The sequence below is a fragment of the Bos mutus genome, chromosome 11, assembly GCF_027580195.1.
Source record: "Bos mutus isolate GX-2022 chromosome 11, NWIPB_WYAK_1.1, whole genome shotgun sequence".
Classification (NCBI taxonomy): domain Eukaryota; kingdom Metazoa; phylum Chordata; class Mammalia; order Artiodactyla; family Bovidae; genus Bos; species Bos mutus.
This window is the reverse complement of record NC_091627.1, coordinates 95,408,556-95,433,722: the sequence shown is the minus strand read 5'-3', so window position 1 is coordinate 95,433,722 and position 25,167 is coordinate 95,408,556. Positions and strand designations below refer to the sequence as shown.

At 42.4% G+C, this 25,167-nt stretch overlaps 1 protein-coding gene across 1 annotated transcript in view; it reads right to left on the bottom strand.

Moving 5' to 3' along the window:
- ALMS1 (ALMS1 centrosome and basal body associated protein) overlaps window positions 1-19,692 on the bottom strand; it is a 186,417-nt gene extending 166,725 nt beyond the window's left edge. The window contains 1 exon segment of the mRNA XM_070379810.1: window positions 19,369-19,692. Coding sequence (XP_070235911.1) covers window positions 19,369-19,656 — 288 coding nt within the window. The 5' untranslated portion in view covers window positions 19,657-19,692.
- Window positions 19,693-25,167: the final 5,475 nt, after the last annotated feature.

The window sequence follows — 25,167 nt, the reverse complement described above, 5'->3', positions numbered from 1 at the left end:
ACTTAAAACCAAAAATGGCAATATAAGGTCTAAAAGAACAAAAAGACACAATATATAGAAAACAAAAAATTAAACAGTAGATATAAATCAAAACATATCAATAGCATTTAATGTGAGTGAATTAAACAACCCAATCAAAGATATATAGTTGTGCTAGACTACATGAAAAACAAGATTCAACTATACGCTCTCTACAGGAGACACACTTTAGGCTGAAAACACAAACAGGGTGAAAGGAAAAGGATGAAGAGCAGATTTATAATCTAAAACATGCAGAGTGGCTAGTGCAATATAAAAATGTATTACAATAAAAAAGGCTACTAAAAATAAAGAGGAGCATTTCAGAATGACAAAAGGGTCAATCCACCAAGAATAATCTAATAATTCAAAATATATATTCACTTCGCATCAGAGCTCCAAAATACCTTAAGGAAAAATTAACAGAACTGAAGGAAAAAAGAGACAATCCAACAATAATTAGAATTCAATACTCCAGTTTCCCAAAGTAGTGGATGGATATTTTTTGGTGATACTTGAACATTTAAAGGTGGCTGCGACAGGCCAAAGCCTTTGACTGTGTGGATCACAATAAACTGTGGAAAATTCTTCAAGAGATGGGAATACCAGACCACCTGATCTGCCTCTTGAGAAATCTGTATGCAGGTCAGGAAGCAACAGTTAGAACTAGACATGGAACAACAGACTGATTCCAAATAGGAAAAGGAGTTGGTCAAGGCTGTATATTGTCACCCTGTTTATTTAACTTATATGCAGAGTACATCATGAGAAACACTGGACTGGAAGAAACACAAACTGGAATCAAGATTGCCGGGAGAAATATCAATAACCTCAGATATGCAGATGACACCACCCTTATGGCAGAAAGTGAAGAGGAACTGAAAAGCCTCTTGATGAAAGTTAAAGTGGAGAGTGAAAAAGTTGGCTTAAAGCTCAACATTCAGAAAACGAAGATCATGGCATCTGGTCCCACCACTTCATGGGAAATAGATGGGGAAACAGTGGAAACAGTGGCAGACTTTATTTTTCTGGGCTCCAAAATCACTGCAGATGGTGACTGCAGCCATGAAATTAAAAGACGCTTACTCCTTGGAAGGAAAGTTATGACCAACCTAGATAGCATATTCAAAAGCAGAGACATTACTTTGCCAACAAAGTTCCGTCTAGTCAAGACTATGATTTTTCCTGTGGTCATGTATGGATGTGAGAGTTGGACTGTGAAGAAGGCTGAATGCTGAAGAATTGATGCTTTTGAACTGTGGTGTTGGAGAAGACTCTTGAGAGTCCCTTGGACTGCAAGGAGATCCAACCAGTCCATTCTGAAGGAGATCAGCCCTGGGATTTCTTTGGAAGGAATGATGCTAAAGCTGAAACTCCAGTACTTTGGCCACCTCATGCAAAGAGTTGACTCATTGGAAAAGACTCTGATGCTGGGAGGGATTGGGGGCAGGAGGAGAAGGGGAAGACAGAGGATGAGGTGGCTGGATGGCATCACTAACTCAATGGACGTGAGTCTCAGTGAACTCCGTGAGTTGGTGATGGACAGGGAGGCCTGGCGTGCTGCGATTCATGGGGTCGCAAAGAGTCAGACACGACTGAGTGACTGATCTGATCTGAACATTTAAAAAAACAAACAACAAAAAAACCAGAGCAAATCAATGGGTTTCCTACACACCGGCAGTGAACGATTAGAATTTGAAATTAAAAACACGATACCATTGGGACTTCCCCGGCAGTCTAGTGGGTAAGACTCTGGGTGCTTCCATTGCAGGAAGGGTGGGTTTGGTATGTGGTCAGGGAACTAAGATCCCACATGATGTACAGGGAGGAAAAAACCCATTTACATTAGCACCCAAAAAATGAAATAGGTATAAATCTAAACAAATATGCACCAAATCTAAACTCTGGTGAAAGAAATCAAAACAGAACTAATTAAATGGACAGATAGTTCATCTTCATTGTTAGCAAGACTCAATACTGTCAACATGTCAGTTCTTCCCAACTTGATGTATATATTCAATACAATTCCAATGCAATCCAAGCAAGTTATTTTGTGGATATCGATAAACTGGTTCTAAAGTTTATATGGCAGACAGCCAAGGCGGCAGTGAGGGAAGGCATGCAGTCTGCATCTGCCCACCCCTAGGATATTCACCAGGCAATGGTGGGGGATTTCCTGTGGACAGGCTGAAGGGAGGAGCCCTGGGGGAGACCAGGTACCAGGTAGGGCCAAGCAGGGGAAAGTGCAGGCCTGGGGACCAGTGACTGAGGGGCTGCTGGGGGAGAGGGAGCAGTTTTAGCACCAGAAGTGGTTTCGGTGCCCAGAGCAGTCTGGGCACCTTTTGGTGCTAGAAGCCGCACGCCTGCTTGCCTCGGAGGGGTGGGGATCCTGGGGGATCACAGGATCCACTGGGAAAAGCCCCTGGGGTGCCCCTTTCACTTTTCAGAGGCTGAGGGGCTGCGGGGGGAGGGGTAGCAGTTTCGGCATCAGAAGCAGTTTGGACACCAGGGACAGTTTGGATGCCTTTGGGTGCTGGGAGTGGCATACGTGCTCTACCAGAAAGGGGAGGGACCTCTGAGGGGATAAGAAGTCCCACTGTGGAAGGCCCTGGGGTTCCCCCTTCACTTGGCCCCAGGGAGCCTTTATGGGGCCCAAGGGCCTCTGGGACCCTCTCAACCCTCCTGAGGAGCTCTTTGCCTTCCAGGGTACCTTTTGCTCTTCAGGGACTCATCCACCTGGATGGGTCCTGTAGATGTGAAACAGGGGAGGGAGGCTCCTGCAGGGAGAGAAGACCACCCAGCCGGGGGAGGCAACTGCAGGGTTCCAGTAGCAGGGAACTGCCTAGTGTACCCCTGCCCACTCGGCCCTGGAGCGTCTCCTAAGACCACCACCTCCGGGCCCCCCTCCACCCTCCAGGGGGCCCCCCTCCAGCCCCTCTCCTCCCTCCAGGGCTTACTCCTCTTTCCAGGCCAAGTGCTCAGCCATCCGGGTGGCCCCCCACCCTTCAGGGTCCCCCTCTATCCTCCAGTTCCCTCTCCCCTCCAAGGTCCCTGTCCTCTGTGGGCCCTCATCCCCCAACCAGGGGCTCTGTCTGCCCTCTGGACTGGGCCTCCACCATCTGGGACCCCTTTCTCTACCCTCTGGCTCCCTCCTCCTTCCAGGGGCACCCTCTATTCTTCAGGACCCCTCTCCCTCCAGGGTCACCTCCAAGGGCACCCACTGCCCACACAGGTCCTGCGACTGCAGAAGGGAAGGAAGACAAAGCAGAGCCAGCAGGGAAGGGTCCCTCTGGATGGGGAGGAGAGGGGAATCCATCTGGTGTTCCCCTACCCACTCGGCCCCAGGGAGCCTCCTGGAGACCCAGGTTTATCCTCCCCACCCTGAAGCCAGAAGCACTGCAGAAACTTGGGTGGAGTCCAGGCCACCTGCCACGCCCTACAGAGAGGCACTGCAGAGGCTTTCTCAGTTTGGGTAGAGCCCCTCTCTAGGGTCTTCTCTGGAGGCTTAGGTCCTGAATCAGGACCCCATCCCCCCAATAAATCCCATCTCCACCCAAACAACACCACATAAGTCATCCCCCACCTAAGCACAGCCCTTCACATTCAAGGTTTGTTTCTGTTTTTGAGGTTGTTTTTTTTTTCAATACTTTTTTTACTGTTTACCAGCAGAGTTCGGTTTTACCCTGCAGTGGTTGTTTCACACATATTCTTATTTTTTCTATTATTTGTTAGTTTTCTAAATTTATTTTATTATTTTTTAATCTTCATTATTTTTCTGCTCCCTCTTGATTTTTCTTATTTTTTATTTTTATAGATATAATTTTTTTTTCTTCTCTCACTTTGCTACTGGAGTCCAGTTTCACCCTTCTGAGGTTATTTTCTATTCTTTGTTATTGTTCTGCCCTTTTTTTTTTCCTTTTCTTCCTTTTCTATATTTTTCTTTTCCACAACCATGGCTTGTGGAATCCCAGTTCAGGACTGAGCCCCAGGAGGCAGGAGTGCCGAGTCCGAAGGGCTAGAGTAACAGAGAAAACTTCAGGTGCCAGGGAATATTAATTAGAGTGAGGTTTCCCAAAGGTCCACATCTCAAAACAAAGACCCAGCTCTACCCAACTACCTGAAAACTCCACTGCTGGAAACTAAGACTAAACAACTTGTGAGACAGGAACGTAGTCCCAACTATCAAAAAAAAAAAAAAAAGAAATGACAAAAAAAATATGTTACGGATGAAGGAGCAAGTTAAAAACTACAAGACCAAATAAATGAAGAGGAAACAGGCAACCTATGTGAAAAAGAATTTCAAGTATTGACAGTAAAGAAGTTTCAAAATATCAAAAATAGAAAAAATACAAGAATTATTTAACACATTTACTAAAGACCTAGAAGAAATAAAAATAAACAGAGATGAACAACACAATCACTGAAATTAAAAATAATCTAAAAGGAATCAATAGTAGAATAACTGAGGCAGAAGAATGAATAAGTGAGCTGGAAGACAGAATAACAGAAATAACTGCTGAGGAGCAGAAAAAGAAATATAAGAGTAGAGGACAGTCTCAGAGACCTCTGGGACAATAATAAATGCACCAAAATTCAAATTATTAGCATTCCAGAAGAAGAGAAACAAAGGGTATGAGAAAATATGTGAGGAGATTATAGCGGAAAACTCCCCTACTATAGGAAAGGAAATAGCACCCAAGTCCAGGAAGCCCAGACAGTCCCATACAGGATAAACCCAAAGAGAAATACAACAACACACATATTACTCACACTAAAAAAAATTAAACACAAAGAAAAAATACTAAAAGCAGCAAGGGAAAAGCAAAAAATAACATACGAAGCAATCCCCATAAGGTTAACAGCTGATTTTTCAGCAGAAACTCTGCAGGCCAGAGAGAGTGGAAGGATATATTTAAAGTGATGAAGGATAAAAACTTACAACCAAGAGTACCAGCAAGGATCTCATTCAGATTTGAAGAAGAAATCAAAAGCTTTACAGACAAGCAAAAGTTCAGTGAATTCAGCACCACCAAACCAGCTTTCGGAGAAGGCAATGGCACCCCACTCCAGTACTCTTGCCTGGAAAATACCATGGACGGAGGAGCCTGGTAGGCTGCAGTCCATGGGGTCGCTAAGAGTCGGACACGACTGAGCGACTTCACTTTCTCTTTTCATTCATGCATTGGAGAAGGAAATGGCAACCCACTCCACTGTTCTTGCCTGGAGAATCCCAGGGACGGGGGAGCCTGGTGGGCTGCCGTCTCTGGAGTCGCACAGAGTTGGACACGACTGAAGCAACTTAGTAGTAGTAGTAGTAGTAGTAGTAGTAGTAGTAGTATGGGCACCTTATCTTTGACAAAGAAGGCAAGAATATACAATGGAGAAAAGACAGCCTCTTCAGCAAGTAGTTCTGAGAAAACTGGACAGCTACATGCTAAAGAATGACACTAGAAGACTTCCTAACATCATACTCAAAAATAAATTCAAACTGGATTGACTTAAATGTAAGGTCAGAAAGTATAAAGCTCTTAGGGGAAAACATAGGCAGAATATTCCTTGACATAAACCACAATAAGATCCTCTATGACCCACCTCCTAGAGTAATGGGAAAAAAAAAAAAACAAATGAGACCTAATTATACTTAAAAGCTTTTGCACCGCAAAGGAAACAATAAAAAAGATTAAAAGACAACTCTCAAAATAGGAGAAAATTGCAAATGAAACAACTGACAAAGGATTAATCTAGAATATATAAGCAGCTCATACAGCTCAATATTAGGAAAACAAACAGCCCAATCAAAAAATGGGTCAGATCAGATCAGATCAGTTGCTCAGTTGTGTCCAACTCTTTGCGACCCCATGAATCGCAGCACGCCAGGCCTCCCTGTCCATCACCAACTCCTGGAGTTCACTCAGACTCACGTCCATAGAGTCAGTGATGCCATCCAGCCATCTCATCCTCTGTCGTCCCCTTCTCCTCCTGCCTCCAATCCCTCCCAGCATCAGAGTCTTTTCCAATGAATCAACTCTTCGTATGAGGTGGCCAAAGTACTGGAGTTTCAGCTTTAGCATCATTCCCTCCAAAGAAATCCCAGGGCTGATCTCCTTCAGAATGGACTTGTTGGATCTCCTTGCAGTCCAAGGGACTCTCAAGAGTCTTCTCCAACACCACACTTCAAAAGCATCAATTCTTCAGCATTCAGCCTTCTTCACAGTCCAACTCTCACATCCATACATGACCACAGGAAAAACCATAGCCTTGACTAGACAAACCTCTGTTGGCAAAGTAATGTCTCTGCTTTTGAATATGCTATGTAGGTTGGTCATAACTTTCCTTCCAAGGAGTAAGCGTCTTTTAATTTCATGGCTGCAGTCACCATCTGCGGTGATTTTGGAGCCCAGAAAAATAAAGTCTGACACTGTTTCCACTGTTTCCCCATCTATTTCCCATGAAGTGATGGGACCGGATGCCATGATCTTTGTTTTCTGAAGACATATAGATGGCCAATAAACAGATGAAAAGATGCTTAACGTCACTAATTATTAGAGAAATGCAAATCAAAACTTCAATGAGGTATTACCTCACACCAGTCAGAATGGCCATCATCAAAAAATGTACAAACAATAAATGTTGGAGAGGATGTAGAGAAAAGGGAACTCTACACTGTTGGTGGGAATACAAACTGATGCAGACTTTATGGAGAACAGGATAAAGATTACTTCAAATACTAGGAATAAATCATCGTATGACCCAGCAATTCCACTACTGGGCCATAATCAATATGAGAAAACCATAATCAAAACTCAAGACACATGTACCCCAACGTTCACTGCAGCACTGCTGACAACAGCCAGGACATGGAAGCAACCTGGATGTCCATCAGCAGAGGAATCAACAAAAAAGATGTGGTACATACATACTACTCAGTCATCAAGAAGAATGAATTTGAGTCAGTTCTCATGAGATGGATGAAGCTAGAGCCTGTTATACAAAGTGAAGTAAGTTAGAAAGACAAAAACAAATATAGTAATTAACGCATATATACAGAACCTAGAAAAATTATATTGATGAAGCTATCTGCAGGGAAGGAATGAAGACAAAGATGTAGAGAATGGACTTATGGACACCGTGGGGGAGGGAGAGAGTGGGACAAATGGAGAACGCAGCATCAATATACACACATTGTCCAGTGTAAGCTGGACAGGTGGGAGAAGCTGCTGTGCGGCACAGGGAGCCCATCTAGTGCTCTGTGATGACGTGGAGGGGGGATGATGGTGGGGAGAGACGCTAGGGAGGCAGGGGATGTACGTATAGTTATGGCTGATTGCACTGTTGTACAGCAGAAACCAACACACCAATGGGGAAAAAAAAAAAGTAATTTGAACTTAAAAAATAGAGTGTATAGGGGGAGTCAAAAGATCCAAGAAAGCCAAAAAAACAACAGACACTATCTGACTTAAAGACTTCCTGTAAAGCTACAGCAATCAAGACAATGTGGCACTGGTGAAAGACCAGCAAACAGATCGCTGTAACACAACAAAGTCCAGAAACAGACCGAGATAAAGACCGCTGATCCTTGACAAAGGAACAAGGCAACGTAATGGAGCCAAGACTGTCTTTTCGACAAACGACACCGGGATAACTGGACATGCACATGCAAAAAGCGAATTGGGACAGATCTTACAGCTCTCACAAAATTCAACTCAAAACAGGGAATATAAAACTGTAAAAACTGTAGAACACCTAGAAGATAATACAGGAGAAAACCTAGATGACCTGGGCTATGGTGATCACTTTTTAGGTACAACACCAAAGGCACAACCCTTGAAAGAAAGAATTGATAAGCTGGACTCATCAAAATTAAAAACTTTCATTCCATGAAAGACAATGTCAAGAGAATGAGAAGACAAGCCACAGGCGAGGAGAAGATATTTCTAAAAGACATAACCTGATAAGGACTGTTAACCAACATACAGCACTGAGCACACATGCAGCGAGTCATCAGACTGCTTGGTACTGACCCAAATGGACTGAAAAGATGGTTAGTCTCTCAGTCGTGTCTGATTCTCTGCAGCCTCACACACTGCAGCCCACCACGCTGCTCTGTCATGGAATTTTCCAGGCAAGAATACTGCAGTGGGTAGCCATTCCCTTCTCCAGGGGGTCTTGCCGACCCAGGGATTGAACCCAGGTCTTCTGCATTGCAGGTACATTCGTTACAGTCTGACTCATCAGGGAAGTCCAACGAAAATATCCTTTAGTAGATGAATGGATAAAATAAACTGTGGCTCATTTAGACAATAATATTATCGAGAACTAAAAAGAAATGAGCCACTAAGTCATGAAAAGACATGGAGAAACTATATTGGTGGATACATGCCATTATACATTTGTCAAAAACCACAGAATGTACAATACCAAAAGTGAGCCCTAATATACACTCTGGCTTTGGATGTCAATGTAGGTTCATCATAACAAACGTATTACACTCTGACGTTGGAAATTGACAGTGGAGGACGCTGTGCATGTGTGGGAGCAGGAAGTAGATGGGAAATCTCAATTTTTTTTTGGAACCTACAATTGCTCTAAAAAATGATCTGTTGAGGAAATTCCCTGGTGGTCCAATGGTTAGGACGCCATGCTTTCACTGCCAAGGGCACAGGTTCAATCCCTTGTGGGGGAACTATGATCCCACAAGCTGTGAAAGTGAAAGTCACTTTGCGACCCCATGGACTATACAGTCCATGGACTTCTCCAGGCCAGAATACTGGAGTGAGTAGCTGCTCCCCTCTTCAGGGGATCTTCCCAACCCAGGCATCAAACCCAGGTCTCCAGCATTGCAGGCGGATTCTTTACCAGCTGAGCCACAAGGGAACCCCAAGAACACTGGAGTGGGTAGCCTATCCCTTCTCCAGAGGATCTTCCTGACTCAGGAATTGAACCAGGGTCTCCTGCATTGAAGGCGGATTCTTTACCAACTGAGCTACTAGGGAAGCCAAGCTATGGAGCATGGTGAAAACAAACAAACAAACAAAACCATAGTCTGCTGAAAAACAACTAAAACAAGGCTCCGGTCCAGCATGCAAGGAGTTAGGAAGTCATCACTCCCATCTCTACAAAAAGAAAACACCCTAACCAAATTGAAAATCAACAACTCTTCTTATATCCACCAGAGAACTGAAATTAAGGGCAAACTACAGTCCCAGACATCCTGGAATGGGAAGTCAAGTGGCCTTAGGAAGCATCACTACAAACAAAGCTAGTAGAGGTGATGGAATTCCAGTTGAGCTATTTCAAATCCTGAAAGATGATGCTGTGAAAATGCTGCCAGCAAATCTGGAAAACTCAGCAGTGGCCACAGGACTGGAAAAGGTCAGTTTTCATTCCAATCCCAAAGAAAGGCAATGCCAAAGAATGCTCAAACTACTGTACAATTGCACTCATCTCACACGCTAGTAAAGTAATGCTCAAAATTCTCCAAGCCAGGCTTCAGCAATACATGAACCGTGAACTTCCAGATGTTCATTTTAGAAAATGCAGAGGAACCAGAGATCAAATTGCCAACATCCTCTGGATCATGGAAAAAGCAAGAGAGTTCCAGAAAAACATCTATTTCTGCTTTATTGACTATGCCAAAGCCTTTGACTGTGTGGATCACAATAAACTGTGGAAAATTCTTCAAGAGATGGGAATACCAGACCACCTTATCTGCCTCCTGAGAAACCTATATGCAGGTCAGGAAGCAACAGTTAGAACTGGACATGGAACAACAGATTGGTTCCAAATAGGAAAAGGAATACGTCAAGGCTGTATATTGTCACCCTGCTTATTTAACTTATATGCAGAGTGCATCATGAAAAACGCTGGGCTGGAAGAAGCACAGCCGGAATCAAGATTGCCGGGAGAAATATCAATAACCTCAGATATGCAGATAACACCACCCTTACGGCAGAAAGTGAAGAGGAACTAAAAAGCCTCTTGATCAAAGTGAAAGAGGAGAGTGAAAAAGTTGGCTTAAAGCTCAACATTCAGAAAACGAAGATCATGGCATCTGGTCCCATCACTTCATGGGAAATAGATGGGGAAAGAGTGGAAACAGTGTCGGACTTTATTTTTGGGGGGCTCCAAAATCACGGCAGATGGCGACTGCAGCCATGAAATTAAAAAGACGCTTACTGCTCGGAAGGAAAGTTATGACCAACCTAGATAGCATATTGAAAAGCAGAGACATTCTTTGCCTACAAAGGTCCGTCTAGTCAAGTGGTCATGTATGGATGTGAGAGTTGGACTGTGAAGAAAGCTAAGCACCTAAGAATTGATGCTTCTGTACTGTGGTGTAGGAGAAGACTCTTAAGAGTCCCTTGGACTGCAAGGAGACCCAACCAGTCCATTTTAAAGGAGATCAGCCCTGGGTGTTCTTTGGAAGGACTAATGCTAAAGCTGAAACTCCAGTACTTTGGCCACCTCATGCAAAGAGTTGACTCACTGGAAAAGACTCTGATGCTGGGAGGGATTGGGGGCAGGAGGAGAAGGAGACGACAGAGGATGGCATGGCTGGATGGCATCACCGACTGGATGGACGTGAGTTTGAGTGAACTCCAGGAGTTGGTGATGGACAGGGAGGCCTGGCGTGCTGCAATTCACGGGGTCACAAAGAGTTGGACACGACTGAGCAACTGAACTGAACTGAACAGTCCAGCAAATCTGGGACAGACAAACAGATACAGACAATCACAACTAACGGGACAGAGTTCCAGAGCAGACACCACGAAGGACAGGGAAGGAAAGCCTAAATTGTAACTGACAAATTATTAGAGGCTCAGGATAGAGAACTCTGAGATTTAAAAAGTCCAGGGAAAGTCTTAGAGGGGCTCCCACACTTTTGGAGTTTTACTTCCAGGAACTGCACCAGGTTTCACAGTTAAGATTAGAGAAAAATCTCTTGCTGTGGCAGGAGAAGAGGGAAAAGTAGTCGTTTTGAAATAAGTCTAGAAGCATTTTGTCCTTAAGACCTGCCAGCAAAAGAAACTATTTTACCAGAGACTGGGGTTTTACCAGAGACTAAATGATGTCAGGGAAGGGAAATATTCAACTCCAAGCCCCCTCCTAGCTTTCTTATTTTATTTAAGGAGAAACCAATGAGAAACCCTAGTGAAGCTCACAGCCTAGAGAAAGACTGAGACCTCACAATATGACTACAGAACACCTCCCCTCCGCCCATACCTCACCACTACATCAACGGGGCTCCTGATGAGAATGGTAGACGAATGCAAGAACAGCACATCCAGATCTTATTTAAGAGGTCCTTAGAGAAATCCAAAGAAAACGGGCGGAACACAAGCAAGGCCATCAGAGGAAATTTTAGCCTTTGACACCTACTGCTATAGCAAACAAACACAAAATCACCTCTAACCAGATAAACTTATGAAACCTCACACTAAAAGGCTATTTACTTCAGTTCCTAGCATATCATATTCATTCGGTACACGCCTGGTTTTCCACACACACACACAAATTACAAAACATAAACGACAAAAACAACTTTTTTGTTTTACAAAAAACAAAAGCAGGTTAAAGAGACAGCAAGGATCAGAATCAGACTCAGATAAGGCAGAGATGTTGGAGGTTCAGTTTGTAAAGATGCAAAAGTTCTGGAGATAGATGGTGGTAAAGATTATAAAACAATGTGAATGTACTTAATGTCACTTAAACCTGGTTAAAATGGGGAAATTCCCTGGTAGCCCACTGTTTAGGACTCGGTGCTTTAACTGCCAGGGCCCGAAGTTCAATCCCTGGTTGTGGAACTAAGATCCTGCAAGCTGCAAGGCTCAGCCAAAATAAATATATTTTATTTATAGCTTAAACCAGTAAATTTTATGGTATACATATTTTACCACAATTTTTAAGAAAAGAAAAAGAAATCAAGGTAGAAAAAAAGAAACAAGCCACCAGACCATGAAAAGACATGGAAGAACCTTAAAAGCATATTCCTAAGTGAAAGAAGCCATCCTAAAAGGCTACATACTGTATGACTCTAAGCACATGACTTTCTGGAAAATGCTAAACTACAAAGACAATAAAAACAGCAGCAGCTGCCAGGGTTTCAGAGGAAGGAGGGAAGGGACAAATAAGCAGAACACGGGGATTTTTTTTTAGGCAGTGAAACTATTCTGTGTGATACTGTAAAATAGTGGATATATGTCATTATACATTTGTCAAAATCCAAAGAATGTACAAAAAAGTGGACTCTAATAAAAACATACACTTATAATTAATAGCAATGTATCAATATTGGCTTACCAACTGTAACAAATATGCCAGCCTAATACAAGATGCTAATAACAGAGAAAACAGGGGAGGGAAAAGAGGTACATGGGAATTCTGAGCTTTTTGCTAAACATAAAACGGCTCCCAATAAAGTCTACTGGGACTTCCCTGGTGGTCCAATGGTTAAGAATCCATCTGCCAAAGCAGGGGACACAGGTTCCATCCTTGGTCTGGGAAAATACCACAAGCCGGGAGGCCACTAAGCCCAGGCACCACAACTTCTGAAGCCCACACACCTAGAGCCCACGCTCTGCAACAGGAGAAGCCACCGCAGTGAGAAGCCTGAGCAGCGCAACTAGAGTAGTCCCTACTCACCACAGCTGGAGAAAGCCTACGGGCTGCCACAAAGATCCAGGGCAGCCAAAAAATAATACTAATAATTAAAAAAAAAAAAGGATAGCCACCTGTGAGAAGATCAACAAGGAAATATAAGATGTGAACACACTATAAGCAAACTACATTATAGAATATTCCATCCTAGAGCAGCAGAATATACATTCTTTTCAGCATACATGGAACATCTCCAGGACAGACAATGTGTTAGGTTACAAAGCAAACCTCAATGTTTTAAAAAATTTATTTTATTGATGTATAGGTGATTTACAATGTTGTGTTAACTTCAGCTGTACAGCACAGTGATTCAGTTATAAACACAAGCCTCAAATTTTTTAAAAAATTTAAATCATGGAAAGTATATTCTCCAGCAAAAATGGAATGAAATTAGAAATCTATAACAGAAGGAAGTTAAGGAAATTCACAAACATGTAGAAATTAAGCAACAGACTTCTAAACAACCAATGAAAAAAAATCACAAAGAGAATTTTCAAATATTTTGAGATAGACAACAGGCAGAAAACAACTCAAATGTCTATCAACTGATAACGGATAAACAAATATAGTAATATCCATACAATGGAATACTATTAAGTCATAAAAAGGAATGAAAAATTAATGTTATATTCATGGATTCCTAAAAACATTATGCTAAGTGAAAGAAGCCAGTCATAAAAGACCACACATTGGAATTGGTGGTGCAGTGGCTAGGACTCAATGCTCTCACTGCCAGGGTTCAAACCCTGGTGGGGGAACTAAGATCCAGGAATCCGTGTGACATGTACCATATATTATATGATTCCATAAATGACCAGAACAGGCAACTCTACAGAGAGGGAAAGTAGATTAATAGTTGCCTTGAGGAATGGAAGCAAGAGGGGCGATAGCTAAAGTATATAGGGTTTCTTTTTGAGGTCATGAAAAAATTGTTCTAAAATTGTGGTGATGGCTACACATATCCATTAACATACTGAAAACCACTGAGCTGTGCAGTAAAATACAGGGTAAATTGCACGGTTTTTAAATTATATCACAACAAAACTGTTTAGAATGTTTTTAAATAAGCCAGTTGAACATTCAGCACGTTAAGTAAAATTAAATAAATCAAAATAAACCTAGGGAAACAGTAAACGATGAGAGCTGAAATTAATGAACTAAGTGGTGAAAAAGTCAATAGAATTAAACTTAAATATAAGAGCGGTTTCCTTGGATGAAAAAAATTAACAAAATATATCCATAGTTATTCAGATCAAGAGGAAAATAAAATATATAACATTAGGAATGAGAAGTGGAAATAGTCACAAATGCAATGGAAAAAATAAAGAATACTATGTAACACTTAATTATAATTAACTAAAAATCCTTATTGAAATGATTTTCCAGAAAAATCATAAATTATCAAAATTAACCCCCCCCCTCAAAAAAGGGGCTTACCCGGTGGGTAAGATGTTAATGAATCTGCCTGCAATGCCAGAGACCCAGGTTCAATCCCTAGGTCAGGAAGATCCCTTGGAGAAGGGAATAGCAATCCCATGGACAGAGGAGCCTGGAGCTGCAAAGAGCCAGACACAACTGAGCAACTAAGAGTTTCAACCCAAAAAAAGTGAGACAGTATATACAAATTATAACCCTGAAAGGAATCCATAGGCACAGTAGCTTCACAAGTTATTATTTTTCCAACATGCAAGAAAGTCTTATATTATTTAAACTGTTCCAAGACATTAAAAAATCTTCCCAGTACCTCACATAAAAACATCATAATTCTGATTTCAAATTTGACCAAAAAAGTCAAGAAAACAATTTAACTTAAAACTATTAGCATTTATCAAATATCTAAAGATAAAATCCAGCACTTCCTTAAGAGAGAAACACATTCTAACTGACAGCTTTCATCCCCAAGCTCAAGAAAGTTTTAATACTAAGAACAAAATCTGTACTAATAGGCAAAAAAAAAAGATTAAGAGTTGTACAGTGTAGATAAATTTGGAGATGGGGACTAGGAAGGTGAAGGAGTTCAGGCCTAAGCGTCTCTCCTAAGAAATGATAACCTGCTGACAGGAGAATGCTGAACACTGGATGAAGGCCAGAGGATAAGGGTGAAAATGCAGAAGAATCTGAAGAAGGATACATAAAAATATTTCCAAGAACTCTTGATGATCCAGTTAAAAGTTGGAGACCAAGTGGTCAAAAGGCACAAACTTCCAATAATAAGATAAATAAGTACTAAGTATATAATGCACAACATGACAAATAAATTCACGCTGCTGTATGCTATATATGAACACTGCTAACAGTAAACGCTGAGTTCTCATCACCAGGAGAAAATTATTTTCTATTCATGTTTCTAAGCCATATGAGATGACGACTTGTGATAATTATTTTATGATGTATGTAAGTCAAACCATGCTATATACCTTAAACTTATAAGTGCTTCATGTCAATTATATCTCAATATAGTTGGAAGAAAAGACTATTGTAAATAAATAATAACACTAAAAACAAAAAAAGTTGAAGACCAAGAACTTCTATGATACCGATTCACAGAACTGAATTATTTTCCCTAGCACAGTTCAGAAATTTAGGTTTAGGAATTACAAAGCAGAGACGTCTGAAACGGTTCATGTTGAATGGTCTGTAGGACTGGCCTGGCATAAGACCAACAAAGTAAAGGCTCTGAATCACTCACTTCCCTGAACTCTTAAAAAGACTTGGTTGTGGGACTTCCCTGGTGGTCCAGTGGTTAAGAATCGGCTTGCCAATGCCGGGTACATGGGTTCAATTCCTGGTCCCGGAAGATCCCATAGGCCGAGAGGCAACTAAGCCAGTGCTCACAACTACTGAAGCCCCCAACTCTGAGCCTGTGCTCCACAGTAAGAAAAGCCGCTGCCATGAGAAGACGGCACACTGCCATGAGAAGCTGGCGCACAGCAATGAAAATTAGCCCTCACTCACCACAGCTAGAGAAAGCCCTCCCACAGCAACAAAGACCCAGCTCAGCTAAAAATAAATTTTTTTTTTTTTTTTTTTAAGACTTGGTTGTAAGGCAGGTCACATTTTGTACTGAACTTAAAACAGCTCCATACCTTAGCGCAGTGTCATTAATTGGAGTTGCAAACTTAAATCAGTACCTTACAAATTACCACTAGAACATCCTTATTGTCAGACACATGAGAGTGAATCAAATATTACAATTTTGTCACTTAACTTGAGGCTATCCTGAATGAAATTAATGTATCCATCATTTGGTCTCTTCCTTTGAATGCTGCTGCTGTTCAGTCACTATATCATGTCTGATTCTTTGCAACCCCATGGACTGTAGCCTACCGGGCTCCTCTGTCCATGGAATTTCCCAGGCAAGAATACTGGAGTGGGTTGCCATTTCCTTCTTCACAGGATCGTCCCAGTCCAAGGATGGAACCCACATCTCCTGCTTGGCCGTGGATTCTTTACTACTGAGTCACGTGGGAAGCCCCATCCTTTGAAGACACTGAATTAAATACTACACAACAAACTCATTTTCAAAAACTTATAGTTCATAAATGTCTAGCAAGAAATATAGAAGTCTCTCCTTTAAACATTTTTCCAATTTATGCCAGTAAATCTTAATATATTAGTAAATAAATCTTAACATATTAGTGAGCAAAAAAATTATCTTAATACATTTTATATCATTTTAAAACTACTTTTAATACAGCACATCACCCACACCTTCATAAACCCACCAAGGTAAACAAGAGAATATCTTTCTCTCAAAAAAAAAAAAAAAAAAAACCCTCTACGGAAAAAATACTCAGGCTCTAAAAAGCAGTATCTTCTATTACACAGATAGATCACTGCTAAACAAAAGAATAATCTCGTCACATTGGCTGTAAAGAAGTAAAAGGGCTTAATTAAAATCTTCAAGAAATATTAAAATTAAATATTAACAGTTATTCAAACAAGAAGTCATAGAACAAAATTAAAGTTACGAGACCTTATCCACAAGTGTGGCTTTAGTTTTGGTCCATATGTATATAGATAACTTACAATTTGAAATGTCTAGCCCAGATCCCTCCCCTGATCTCCAAAGCCAAACCCATAATCTTAACGCCCATCCCAACCATCTCATCACCCTACCCCATGGCCACCACTTCTACCATAAACCTGGCCATTTTTCAATATTTGGCACAACCATTTATCCAATAACCTGACACCTCCTTGCCGTCGTGTTCCACATCTAATCCATTATTAGTGTAATAATAATGTAAAATTAGTGTACCACTGTGATTATTTTACTTCTTAAATTCCTCTTGAATCAGTCTACTTTTCTACATCCACCAACAGGTGCCTATTCCAAAATATCATCAGTTCCCGGCAATACTGCAATGTCCTAATTAATTAGCATCCTTGACATTATTGCTGCTCCCCACCCAGCCCAGTCATCAAAGCTGTTCTCTGCTCTGCTACAAAGTGATCTTCCTGAAAGACAAATCTTATTCTGTATTTCTTTGTTTAAAAACATTTCAATGACTTCCATGGATAAAGCTTCCAAATCCTTGACACAGAACAGAAAGCCTTGAAATCTGTAATCAACCCTTATTGGCTCCTGGTTCCTTGAAAACGCCATACTCTCTTACCTACAGTACCTTTCCATGTGGCTTTCCCTCAGCTGGAAAGCTTCTTTTCCCTTTAATTGTGATCTGTCTTCAGACCTCAGCTTGTCATAACTTCCTCAGAGAAGCTTGCCCCAACTTCACTGACAAAACAGATTCCCTTACTAAATGTTTTCAAAGCATGTTAGGACATACGATTTTTACTTTTCTTTCTTCGACCAACTGAATTTTGTCTGCCTCCCTCTTTAAAGTGCATACGCTAGGAAAAAAGAAAAAACAAATATTTCCGTTCATCAAAATTCCACAGCATAAAGCATAATGTGTGGCCCATGATGAATGCTCAATACATGCTCAACGAATTGAGTACCGACAGGAATATTTACCAAGCAAAACAACTATTATTCTTTAATTATCAACAGCCTACAGCAATAATGTCCAGTAGAACTTTCTGTAATGATGAAATTATTCTACATCTGCACTGTCCAATTACACAGCCTCTAATCAAGCGTGGCTACCGAGCACTTGAAAAAGTGGTTGGTACAACAGAGGCACTGAATTTTTAATTTCACTTGATTTTAACAAATTAAGATGTAAAGAGTCAGACATTGCTATGACTACTGTATTGAACAGCACAGGTCTATATAGTCTTTTCTCTGTCTTTTCAATCGTTGCATCTTGTTTCACTCTACCCAGCTGACACCTTATCTAAGGAGCAGTCTTGAACAATAAACCCTAGACTTCTTTTTGTCCCCACAATGTTCCTCTCACAGAATAGAAACTTAATGTCTGATGACTAGATATCCGAATTGTATATCTTTCCTTTCTCCCTGAAAAATAATCAATTAAATGCAGTTATTTTCAAAATGACCTTCAGAAGCCAGCCAAAAAATCAGCTCTTTCTAGTTTTCCAGACTGGTGGGAGCTGCAGCATAATAAACCTCCTGTATTTCGAAGCCCCTCCTACCTGCTAGGGACCCCTTTAGGGCTACAAAGAAGCTGAAGAAGCACAATTGGCCAGAAACCACTAGAGATTACTATTCAGGTAGCTTACTGAATGGGGAAACAATGAAAACTTGGGTTTCAAAATCACTGCAGATGATGATTGCAGCCATGAAATTAAAAGACGCTTGCTCCTTGGAAGAAAAGCTATGACCAACCTAGACAGCACAGTAAAAGGCAGAGACATCACTTTGACGAAAAAGGTCCGTCTAGTCAAAGCTATGGTTTTTTCAGTGGTCATGTACAGATGTGAGAGTTGGGCTATAAAGAAAGCTGAGCGCCAAAGGATTGATGCTTTTGAACTGTGGTGTTGAAGAAGACTCTTGAGAGTCCCTTGGACTGCAAGGAGATCAAACCAGTCAATCCTAAAGGAAATCAGTCCTAAATATTCATTGGAAGGACTGATGCTGAAGCTCCAATACTTGGAACACCTGATGCGAAGTACTGACTCCTTAGAAAAGACCCTGATGCTGGGAAAGACTGAACGCAGGAGAAGGGGACGACAGAGGATAAGATGGTTGGATGGCATCACTGACTCAATGGACATGAATTTCAGCAAGCTCCGGGAGTTGGTGATGGACAGGGAAGCGTGCAGCAGTCCATGGGGTCGCAAAGAGTCGGACACGACTGAGCGATTGAACTAACTGTCGTACAGAATCCACACTGCTCTCTCAAGCGGAGTTCCGCCCTTCAGGCAGATAATCTTCTGTCTCCAAAACAACAGAGTCCCTGGACAACCATTCTCTCCTTTCCTACACCGCTCTTTTCCTCTCCCTCAGGGGACAAGCCCCACCTCCTCCCAACAGCGTTTCTGAAACCACAGTACTGACTCCTCTGAACCCCTGGTGTAATTCAAAAAGCCCGGGGCCTGGGGCGGGGGAACAAGAGAGATCTTTGCCTGAAAGGACGGGAGACTTGGAGTACTCGGCAAGAGTCGGGGCCCAGGAAGCGACAAGGCCCCTACAAGCCTTTAAAAGCACACGTACTACTGTCAGGCACCGTGACGGGCGGCGAGCAGGAGGCAGACGGCAGGGAACATGCAAAGCGCTCAGGGACCACCTGCCCGACGGCGGCCCATACCTCTCCCCGGCCAGCTCACCTTCCCGGGGCTGGTCAGCTCGCTCTCCGAATAGCGGTGCCTTGGGAGAGACGCCTGAGGCAAAGTGGCGCCGGGGTGCGCTTGCAGCCAGGCTTTGGCCTCCTCGTCGTCCTCCTCGTCCGTACTCTCTCGACGCTGGCTCTCATAGTTAAAATCCGCCTCCGGCTCCCGTCTCTCCTCTTCCTCCATCTCCTCCACCATCACCACCTCGTCCTCGTCCAAGTTCTCCGCCCCCTCCTCCTCCTCCTCCTCGAGCTCGCCGGGCCATGGTAGGTCCTCAGGCTCCATATTGGCGTCTCGCTCTAGGAGGTGGAGGAGGAGGAGGAGAGGGGAGGGGAGAGGGAAGGGAGGGGAAAATAAACGACTGGCGGTTTTGGCTGCGCGCAGGCGCAAAGACCGCCGACGCCTTGCGCGGGGCTGGGTGTTGGGAGGACAGGGCGGGGCAGGGAGTGAGCGCCCGTTGCTAAGGACGCCCCGAAGGGGCCGGCGGGAAGGCCCGCGGCGCTGAGCGGCGGGCTGGCTAAGCCGACGCCTAGTCCCCGTCACGGGCTGGGGTCTCGCTCACAGTACTGTAAGCTCACAATAAACCCAGACAGGGCTCCTGTCGGAATGGGGAAGAATCTAGTCCTCGACTGGGCCGAGCCAAAACTGAATTTTCCCCTGCCCCGAGGGGCAATCAGACTCTGGGACAAACCCAAAATAATCAAACCTGCAAACTATAAATTTTTCAAAGTTTTCAATGTATTATGGGCACTTGAACCCAACAGCGGAAAAGCGTCAGAGGCAGTAGAGGGGTTAAGTAAGAACTGGACTTTGGTATCAAAAAGATGGGAGCTTGAATCCTAACATGGCCTCTAACAGCACTGAGACTAACCCTCTTTGAAATGAAGGTAATAGGCCCTTGTATAGGATGGTCCTGATAATTAAGGGAGATAACTTGTGAAGGGGTAGTGGTAGGTATTATTTGTTGACTACTGAATAGTAACGGTAAATGCTTACAGATTTGTGAGACAAGTGTTATAACCATTTTGTATTTGAAGAATCTTTTTTTTTTATGGGTTTTTTTTCCATTTTTTTTTCTAATTTTAGTTTATTTTTAAACTTTACATAATTGTATTAGTTTTGCCAAATATCAAAATGAATCCGCCACAGGTATACATGTGTTCCCCATCCCGAACCCTCCTCCCTCCTCCCTCCCCATACCATCCCTCTGGGCCGTCCCAGTGCACCAGCCCCAAGCATCCAGCATCGTGCAATGAACCTGGACTGGCAACTCGTTTCCTACATGATATTTTACATGTTTCATTGCCATTCTCCCAAATCTTCCCACCCTCTCCCTCTCCCACAGAGTCCATAAGACTGTTCTATACATCGGTGTCTCTTTTGCTGTCTCGTACACAGGGTTATTGTTACCATCTTTCTAAATTCCATATATATGCGTTAGTATACTGTATTTATGTTTTTCCTTCTGGTTTCCTTCACTCTGTATAATAGGCTCCAGTTTCATCCACCTCATTAGAACTGATTCAAATGTATTCTTTTTAATGGCTGAGTAATACTCCATTGTGTATATGTACCACAGCTTTCTTATCCATTCATCTGCTGATGGACATCTAGGTTGCTTCCATGAAGAATCTAAGGCTGAGAAGAATAACTTGGCCAAAGTCTCTTACCTTATAAGTGGCTGGCAATGCCATCCCAGGTCTTCTGTAAGTCCAGTAATTGCCTTTGCCCAGACCTACAGCTAATAAAGAATAAAGTAGAAATATTTATACTGATAATATATATGTTTGGGGGTTCAGATCAGATCAGTCGCTCAGTCATGTCTGACTCTTTGCGACCCCATGAATCGCAGCACGACAGGCCTCCCTGTCCATCACCAACTCCCGGAGTTCACCCAGACTCACGTCCATCGAGTCAGTGATGCCATCCAGCCAGCTCATCCTCTGTCGTCCCCTTCTCCTCCTGCCCCCAATCCCTCCCAGGCATCAGAGTCTTTTCCAATGAGTCAACTCTTCGCATGAGGTGGCCAAAGTACTGGAGTTTCAGCTTTAGCGTCATTCCTTCCAAAGAAATCCCAGGGCTGATCTCCTTTAGAATGGACTGGTTGGATCTCCTTGCAGTCCCAGGGACTCTCAAGAGTCTTCTCCAACACCACAGTTCAAAAGCATCAATGGCTGGGCTTTGCTGGAGCAGCCGTGAAGAGATACCCCCCGCCCAAGGTGAGAGAAACCCAAGTAAGACGGTAGGTGTTGCAAGAGGGCATCAGAGGGCAAACACACGGAAACCATACTCACAGAAAACTAGTCAATCTAATCACACTAGGACCACAGCCTTGTCTACCTCAATGAAACTAAGCCATGCCCGTGGGGCAACTCAAGATGGGCGGGTCATGGTGGAGAGATCTGACAGAATGTGGTCCACTGGAGAAGGAAATGGCAAACCACTTAGTATTCTTGCCTTGAGAATCCCATGAACAGTATGAAAAGGCAAAATGATAGGATACTGAAAGAGAAACTCCCCAGGTCAGTAGGTGCCCAATATGCTACTGGAGATCAGTGGAGAAATAACTCCAGAAAGAATGAAGGGATGGAGCCAAAGCAAAAAGAATACCCAGCTGTGGATGTGACTGGTGATAGAAGCAAGGTCCGATGCTGTACAGAGCAATATTGCATAGGAACCTGGAATGTCAGGTCCATGAATCCAGGCAAATTGGAAGTGGTCAAACAAGAGATGGCAAGAGTGAATGTCGACATTCTAGGAATCAGTGAACTGAAATGGACTGGAATGGGTGAATTTAACTCAGATGACCATTATATCTACTACTGTGGGCAGGAATCTCTCAGAAGAAATGGAGTGGCCATCATAGTCAACAAAAGAGTCTGAAATGCAGTACTTGGATGGAATCTCAAAAATGACAGAATGATCTCTGTTCGTTTCCAAGGCAAACCATTCAGTATCACAGTAATCCAAGTCTATGCCCCAACCAGTAATGCTGAAGAAGCTGAAGTTGAACGGTTCTATGAAGACCTACAAGACCTTTTAGAACTAACACCCAAAAAAGATGTCCTTTTCATTATAGGGGACTGGAATGCAAAAGTAGGAAGTCAAGAAACACCTGGAGTAACAGGCAAATTTGGCCTTGGAATAGAGAATGAAGCAGGGCAAAGACTAATAGAGTTTTGCCAAGAAAATGCACTGGTCATAACAAACACCCTCTTCCAACAACACAAGAGAAGACTCTATACATGGACATCACCAGATGGTCAACACCGAAATCAGATTGATTATATTCTTTGCAGCCAAAGATGGAGAAGCTCTATACAGTCAGCAAAAACAAGACCAGGAGCTGACTGTGGCTCAGACCATGAACTCCTTATTGCCAAATTCAGACTTAAACTGAAGAAAGTAGGGAAAACCACTAGACCATTCAGGTATGACCTAAATCAAATCCCTTATGATTATACAGTGGAAGTGAGAAATAGATTTAAGGGACTGGATCTGATAGATAGAGTCCTGATGAACTATGGAATGAGGTTCGTGACATTGTACAGGAGACAGGGATCAAGACCATCCCCATGGAAAAGAAATGCAAAAAAAGCAAAATGGCTGTCTGGGGAGGCCTTACAAATAGCTGTGAAAAGAGGAGAAGCGAAAAGCAAAGGAGAAAAGGAAAGATATAAACATCCGAATGCAGAGTTCCAAAGAATAGCAAGAAGAGATAAGAAAGCCTTCTTCAGCGATCAATGCAAAGAAATAGAGGAAAACAACAGAATGGGAAAGACTAGGGATCTCTTCAAGAAAATCAGAGATACCAAAGGAATATTTCATGCAAAGATGGGCTCGATAAAGGACAGAAATGGTAGGGACCTAACAGAAGCAGAAGATATTAAGAAGAGATGGCAAGAATACACAGAAGAACTGTACAAAAAAGATCTTCACGACCCAGATAATCACGATGGTGTGATCACTGACCTAGAGCCAGACATCCTGGAATGTGAAGTCAAGTGGGCCTTAGAAAGCATCACTATGAACAAAGCTAGTGGAGGTGATGGAATTCCGGTTGAGCTATTCCAAATCCTGAAAGATGATGTTTGGGGGTTAGTCAATGATTTTTAAATGCTTTAAAAACAAAGATTTCCCTATCCCTTAAGAACGCCTATAAAATGAATGGGAAATTAAAGAATCTTGAGATCCCTTGTTGTTATCTAAGGAGACAGACACAAAGTGAAGTCCAGCAAAAATTCTTCTCGGTATTGTAACAGGAGGGAAAGGGGCAGGGCACAACCAACAGTTGTGGCGTAATTTAGGGGCTTTGCCAAGAATGAAGGTCCTATCTGCCAATGACACAATCCTGGGAAAACCATAAAGATAGCATATGGAGGCCCAAAGCCTCAGGACTCCTTGGAACACCTCTAAATGAACTTTGAGTACATATAAGTACAATTCTTCTTATGGTGGGTTCGGGCTTTTTCTTGCTGGAGAGCTATGGCTTTAATGATAGGGAAAAAATTGCTTTATTTTATATTTTGACTTGAGAAATCTCGATGTACCTCTCCAGTAACAGGATCACACATTTCGTTGAATCTGTTATTAAGTAATTCTGTAAAACTTTACCATTTACCTAGAAACCCCACTGTCCTTATCATCCACAAATGTCAGGAAAAATAAAGAGAACTAGTGGAATTATAAAACTAATTATCAAATCTTTCAGAAATCTTCAAACTTCCAAGGCCCAAAGAACTTCTATTTACCTTGATAGCAATAACATGAACCTCTCTAGGCTGCAGTCCATGGGGTCGCTAAGAGTCGTGCACGACTGAGTGACTTCACTTTCACTTTTCACTTTCATGCATTGGAGAAGGAGATGGCAACCCACTCCAGTATTCTTGCCTGGAGAATCCCAGGGATGGAGGAGCCTGGTGGGCTGCCGCACAGAGTCGGACACGACTGAAGTGACTTAGCAGCAGGATATATGTATCTCCTTCTGAATTAAGGATAGGCTGCCTCCTGTATTTAAGAACTATTTTCAATACTAAATTCTACCTTGATACAATCTGGTATGACTAATTGCTCCAGGGGCCCACATAATAATTCCTGCTTTATCAACAATAGGTAGAATCTGCATTTCCAAAGTATCCACCTAAGTAACTTTTGCATGATCTGAAACCTGGAAATTTGATCTTTCTGAAAAAATATCAGAAGAAAACTTCCCTTGAACCTCAATGGAAAAGACCTGATTAGGTACTGCTAACAAGTGGACCAGCAGTGAAATTCCAAGGCATTGATCTTGGGTCCATGTTTCTCAGCCAAAAATATAAGCATCATTTTTTCCTGACTACAGGACATCCATTCCATTAGAAGACCTCAAACTGAAGATTCTTGGGAATTCTCCAGAGGCTGCTGATTATAGAAGTGGACAGCTTGTGCCCATGACAACAAAACAAGATTACTTTTCTGATTCTTCAGCATCCTTCACCCTACCACTAATCTTGCCTATTATTGTACTTTGACAACTAACAAAATGATTTCTCAATATGATCTACCTTATCTGCATCTTTTTACTTTTGACTCCCTGTACTTTTCTGCTGCTTAAGAAAAGCAATACTTGTATATATTTCTCAAACCATAGCTATGCTCTTAATTAAACTGGCTATTGACAAAATTCAGTAGCTACACTTTTAAGCACTTCATAGTGTAGATTTTCCTCTATAGGCCCCTTCTGGTTCTTAAGCTTTTCTCATGTAATTAATCCCAGACTTCAATCTTGTAAAAATCAGACCTTGATCCACACCTCAA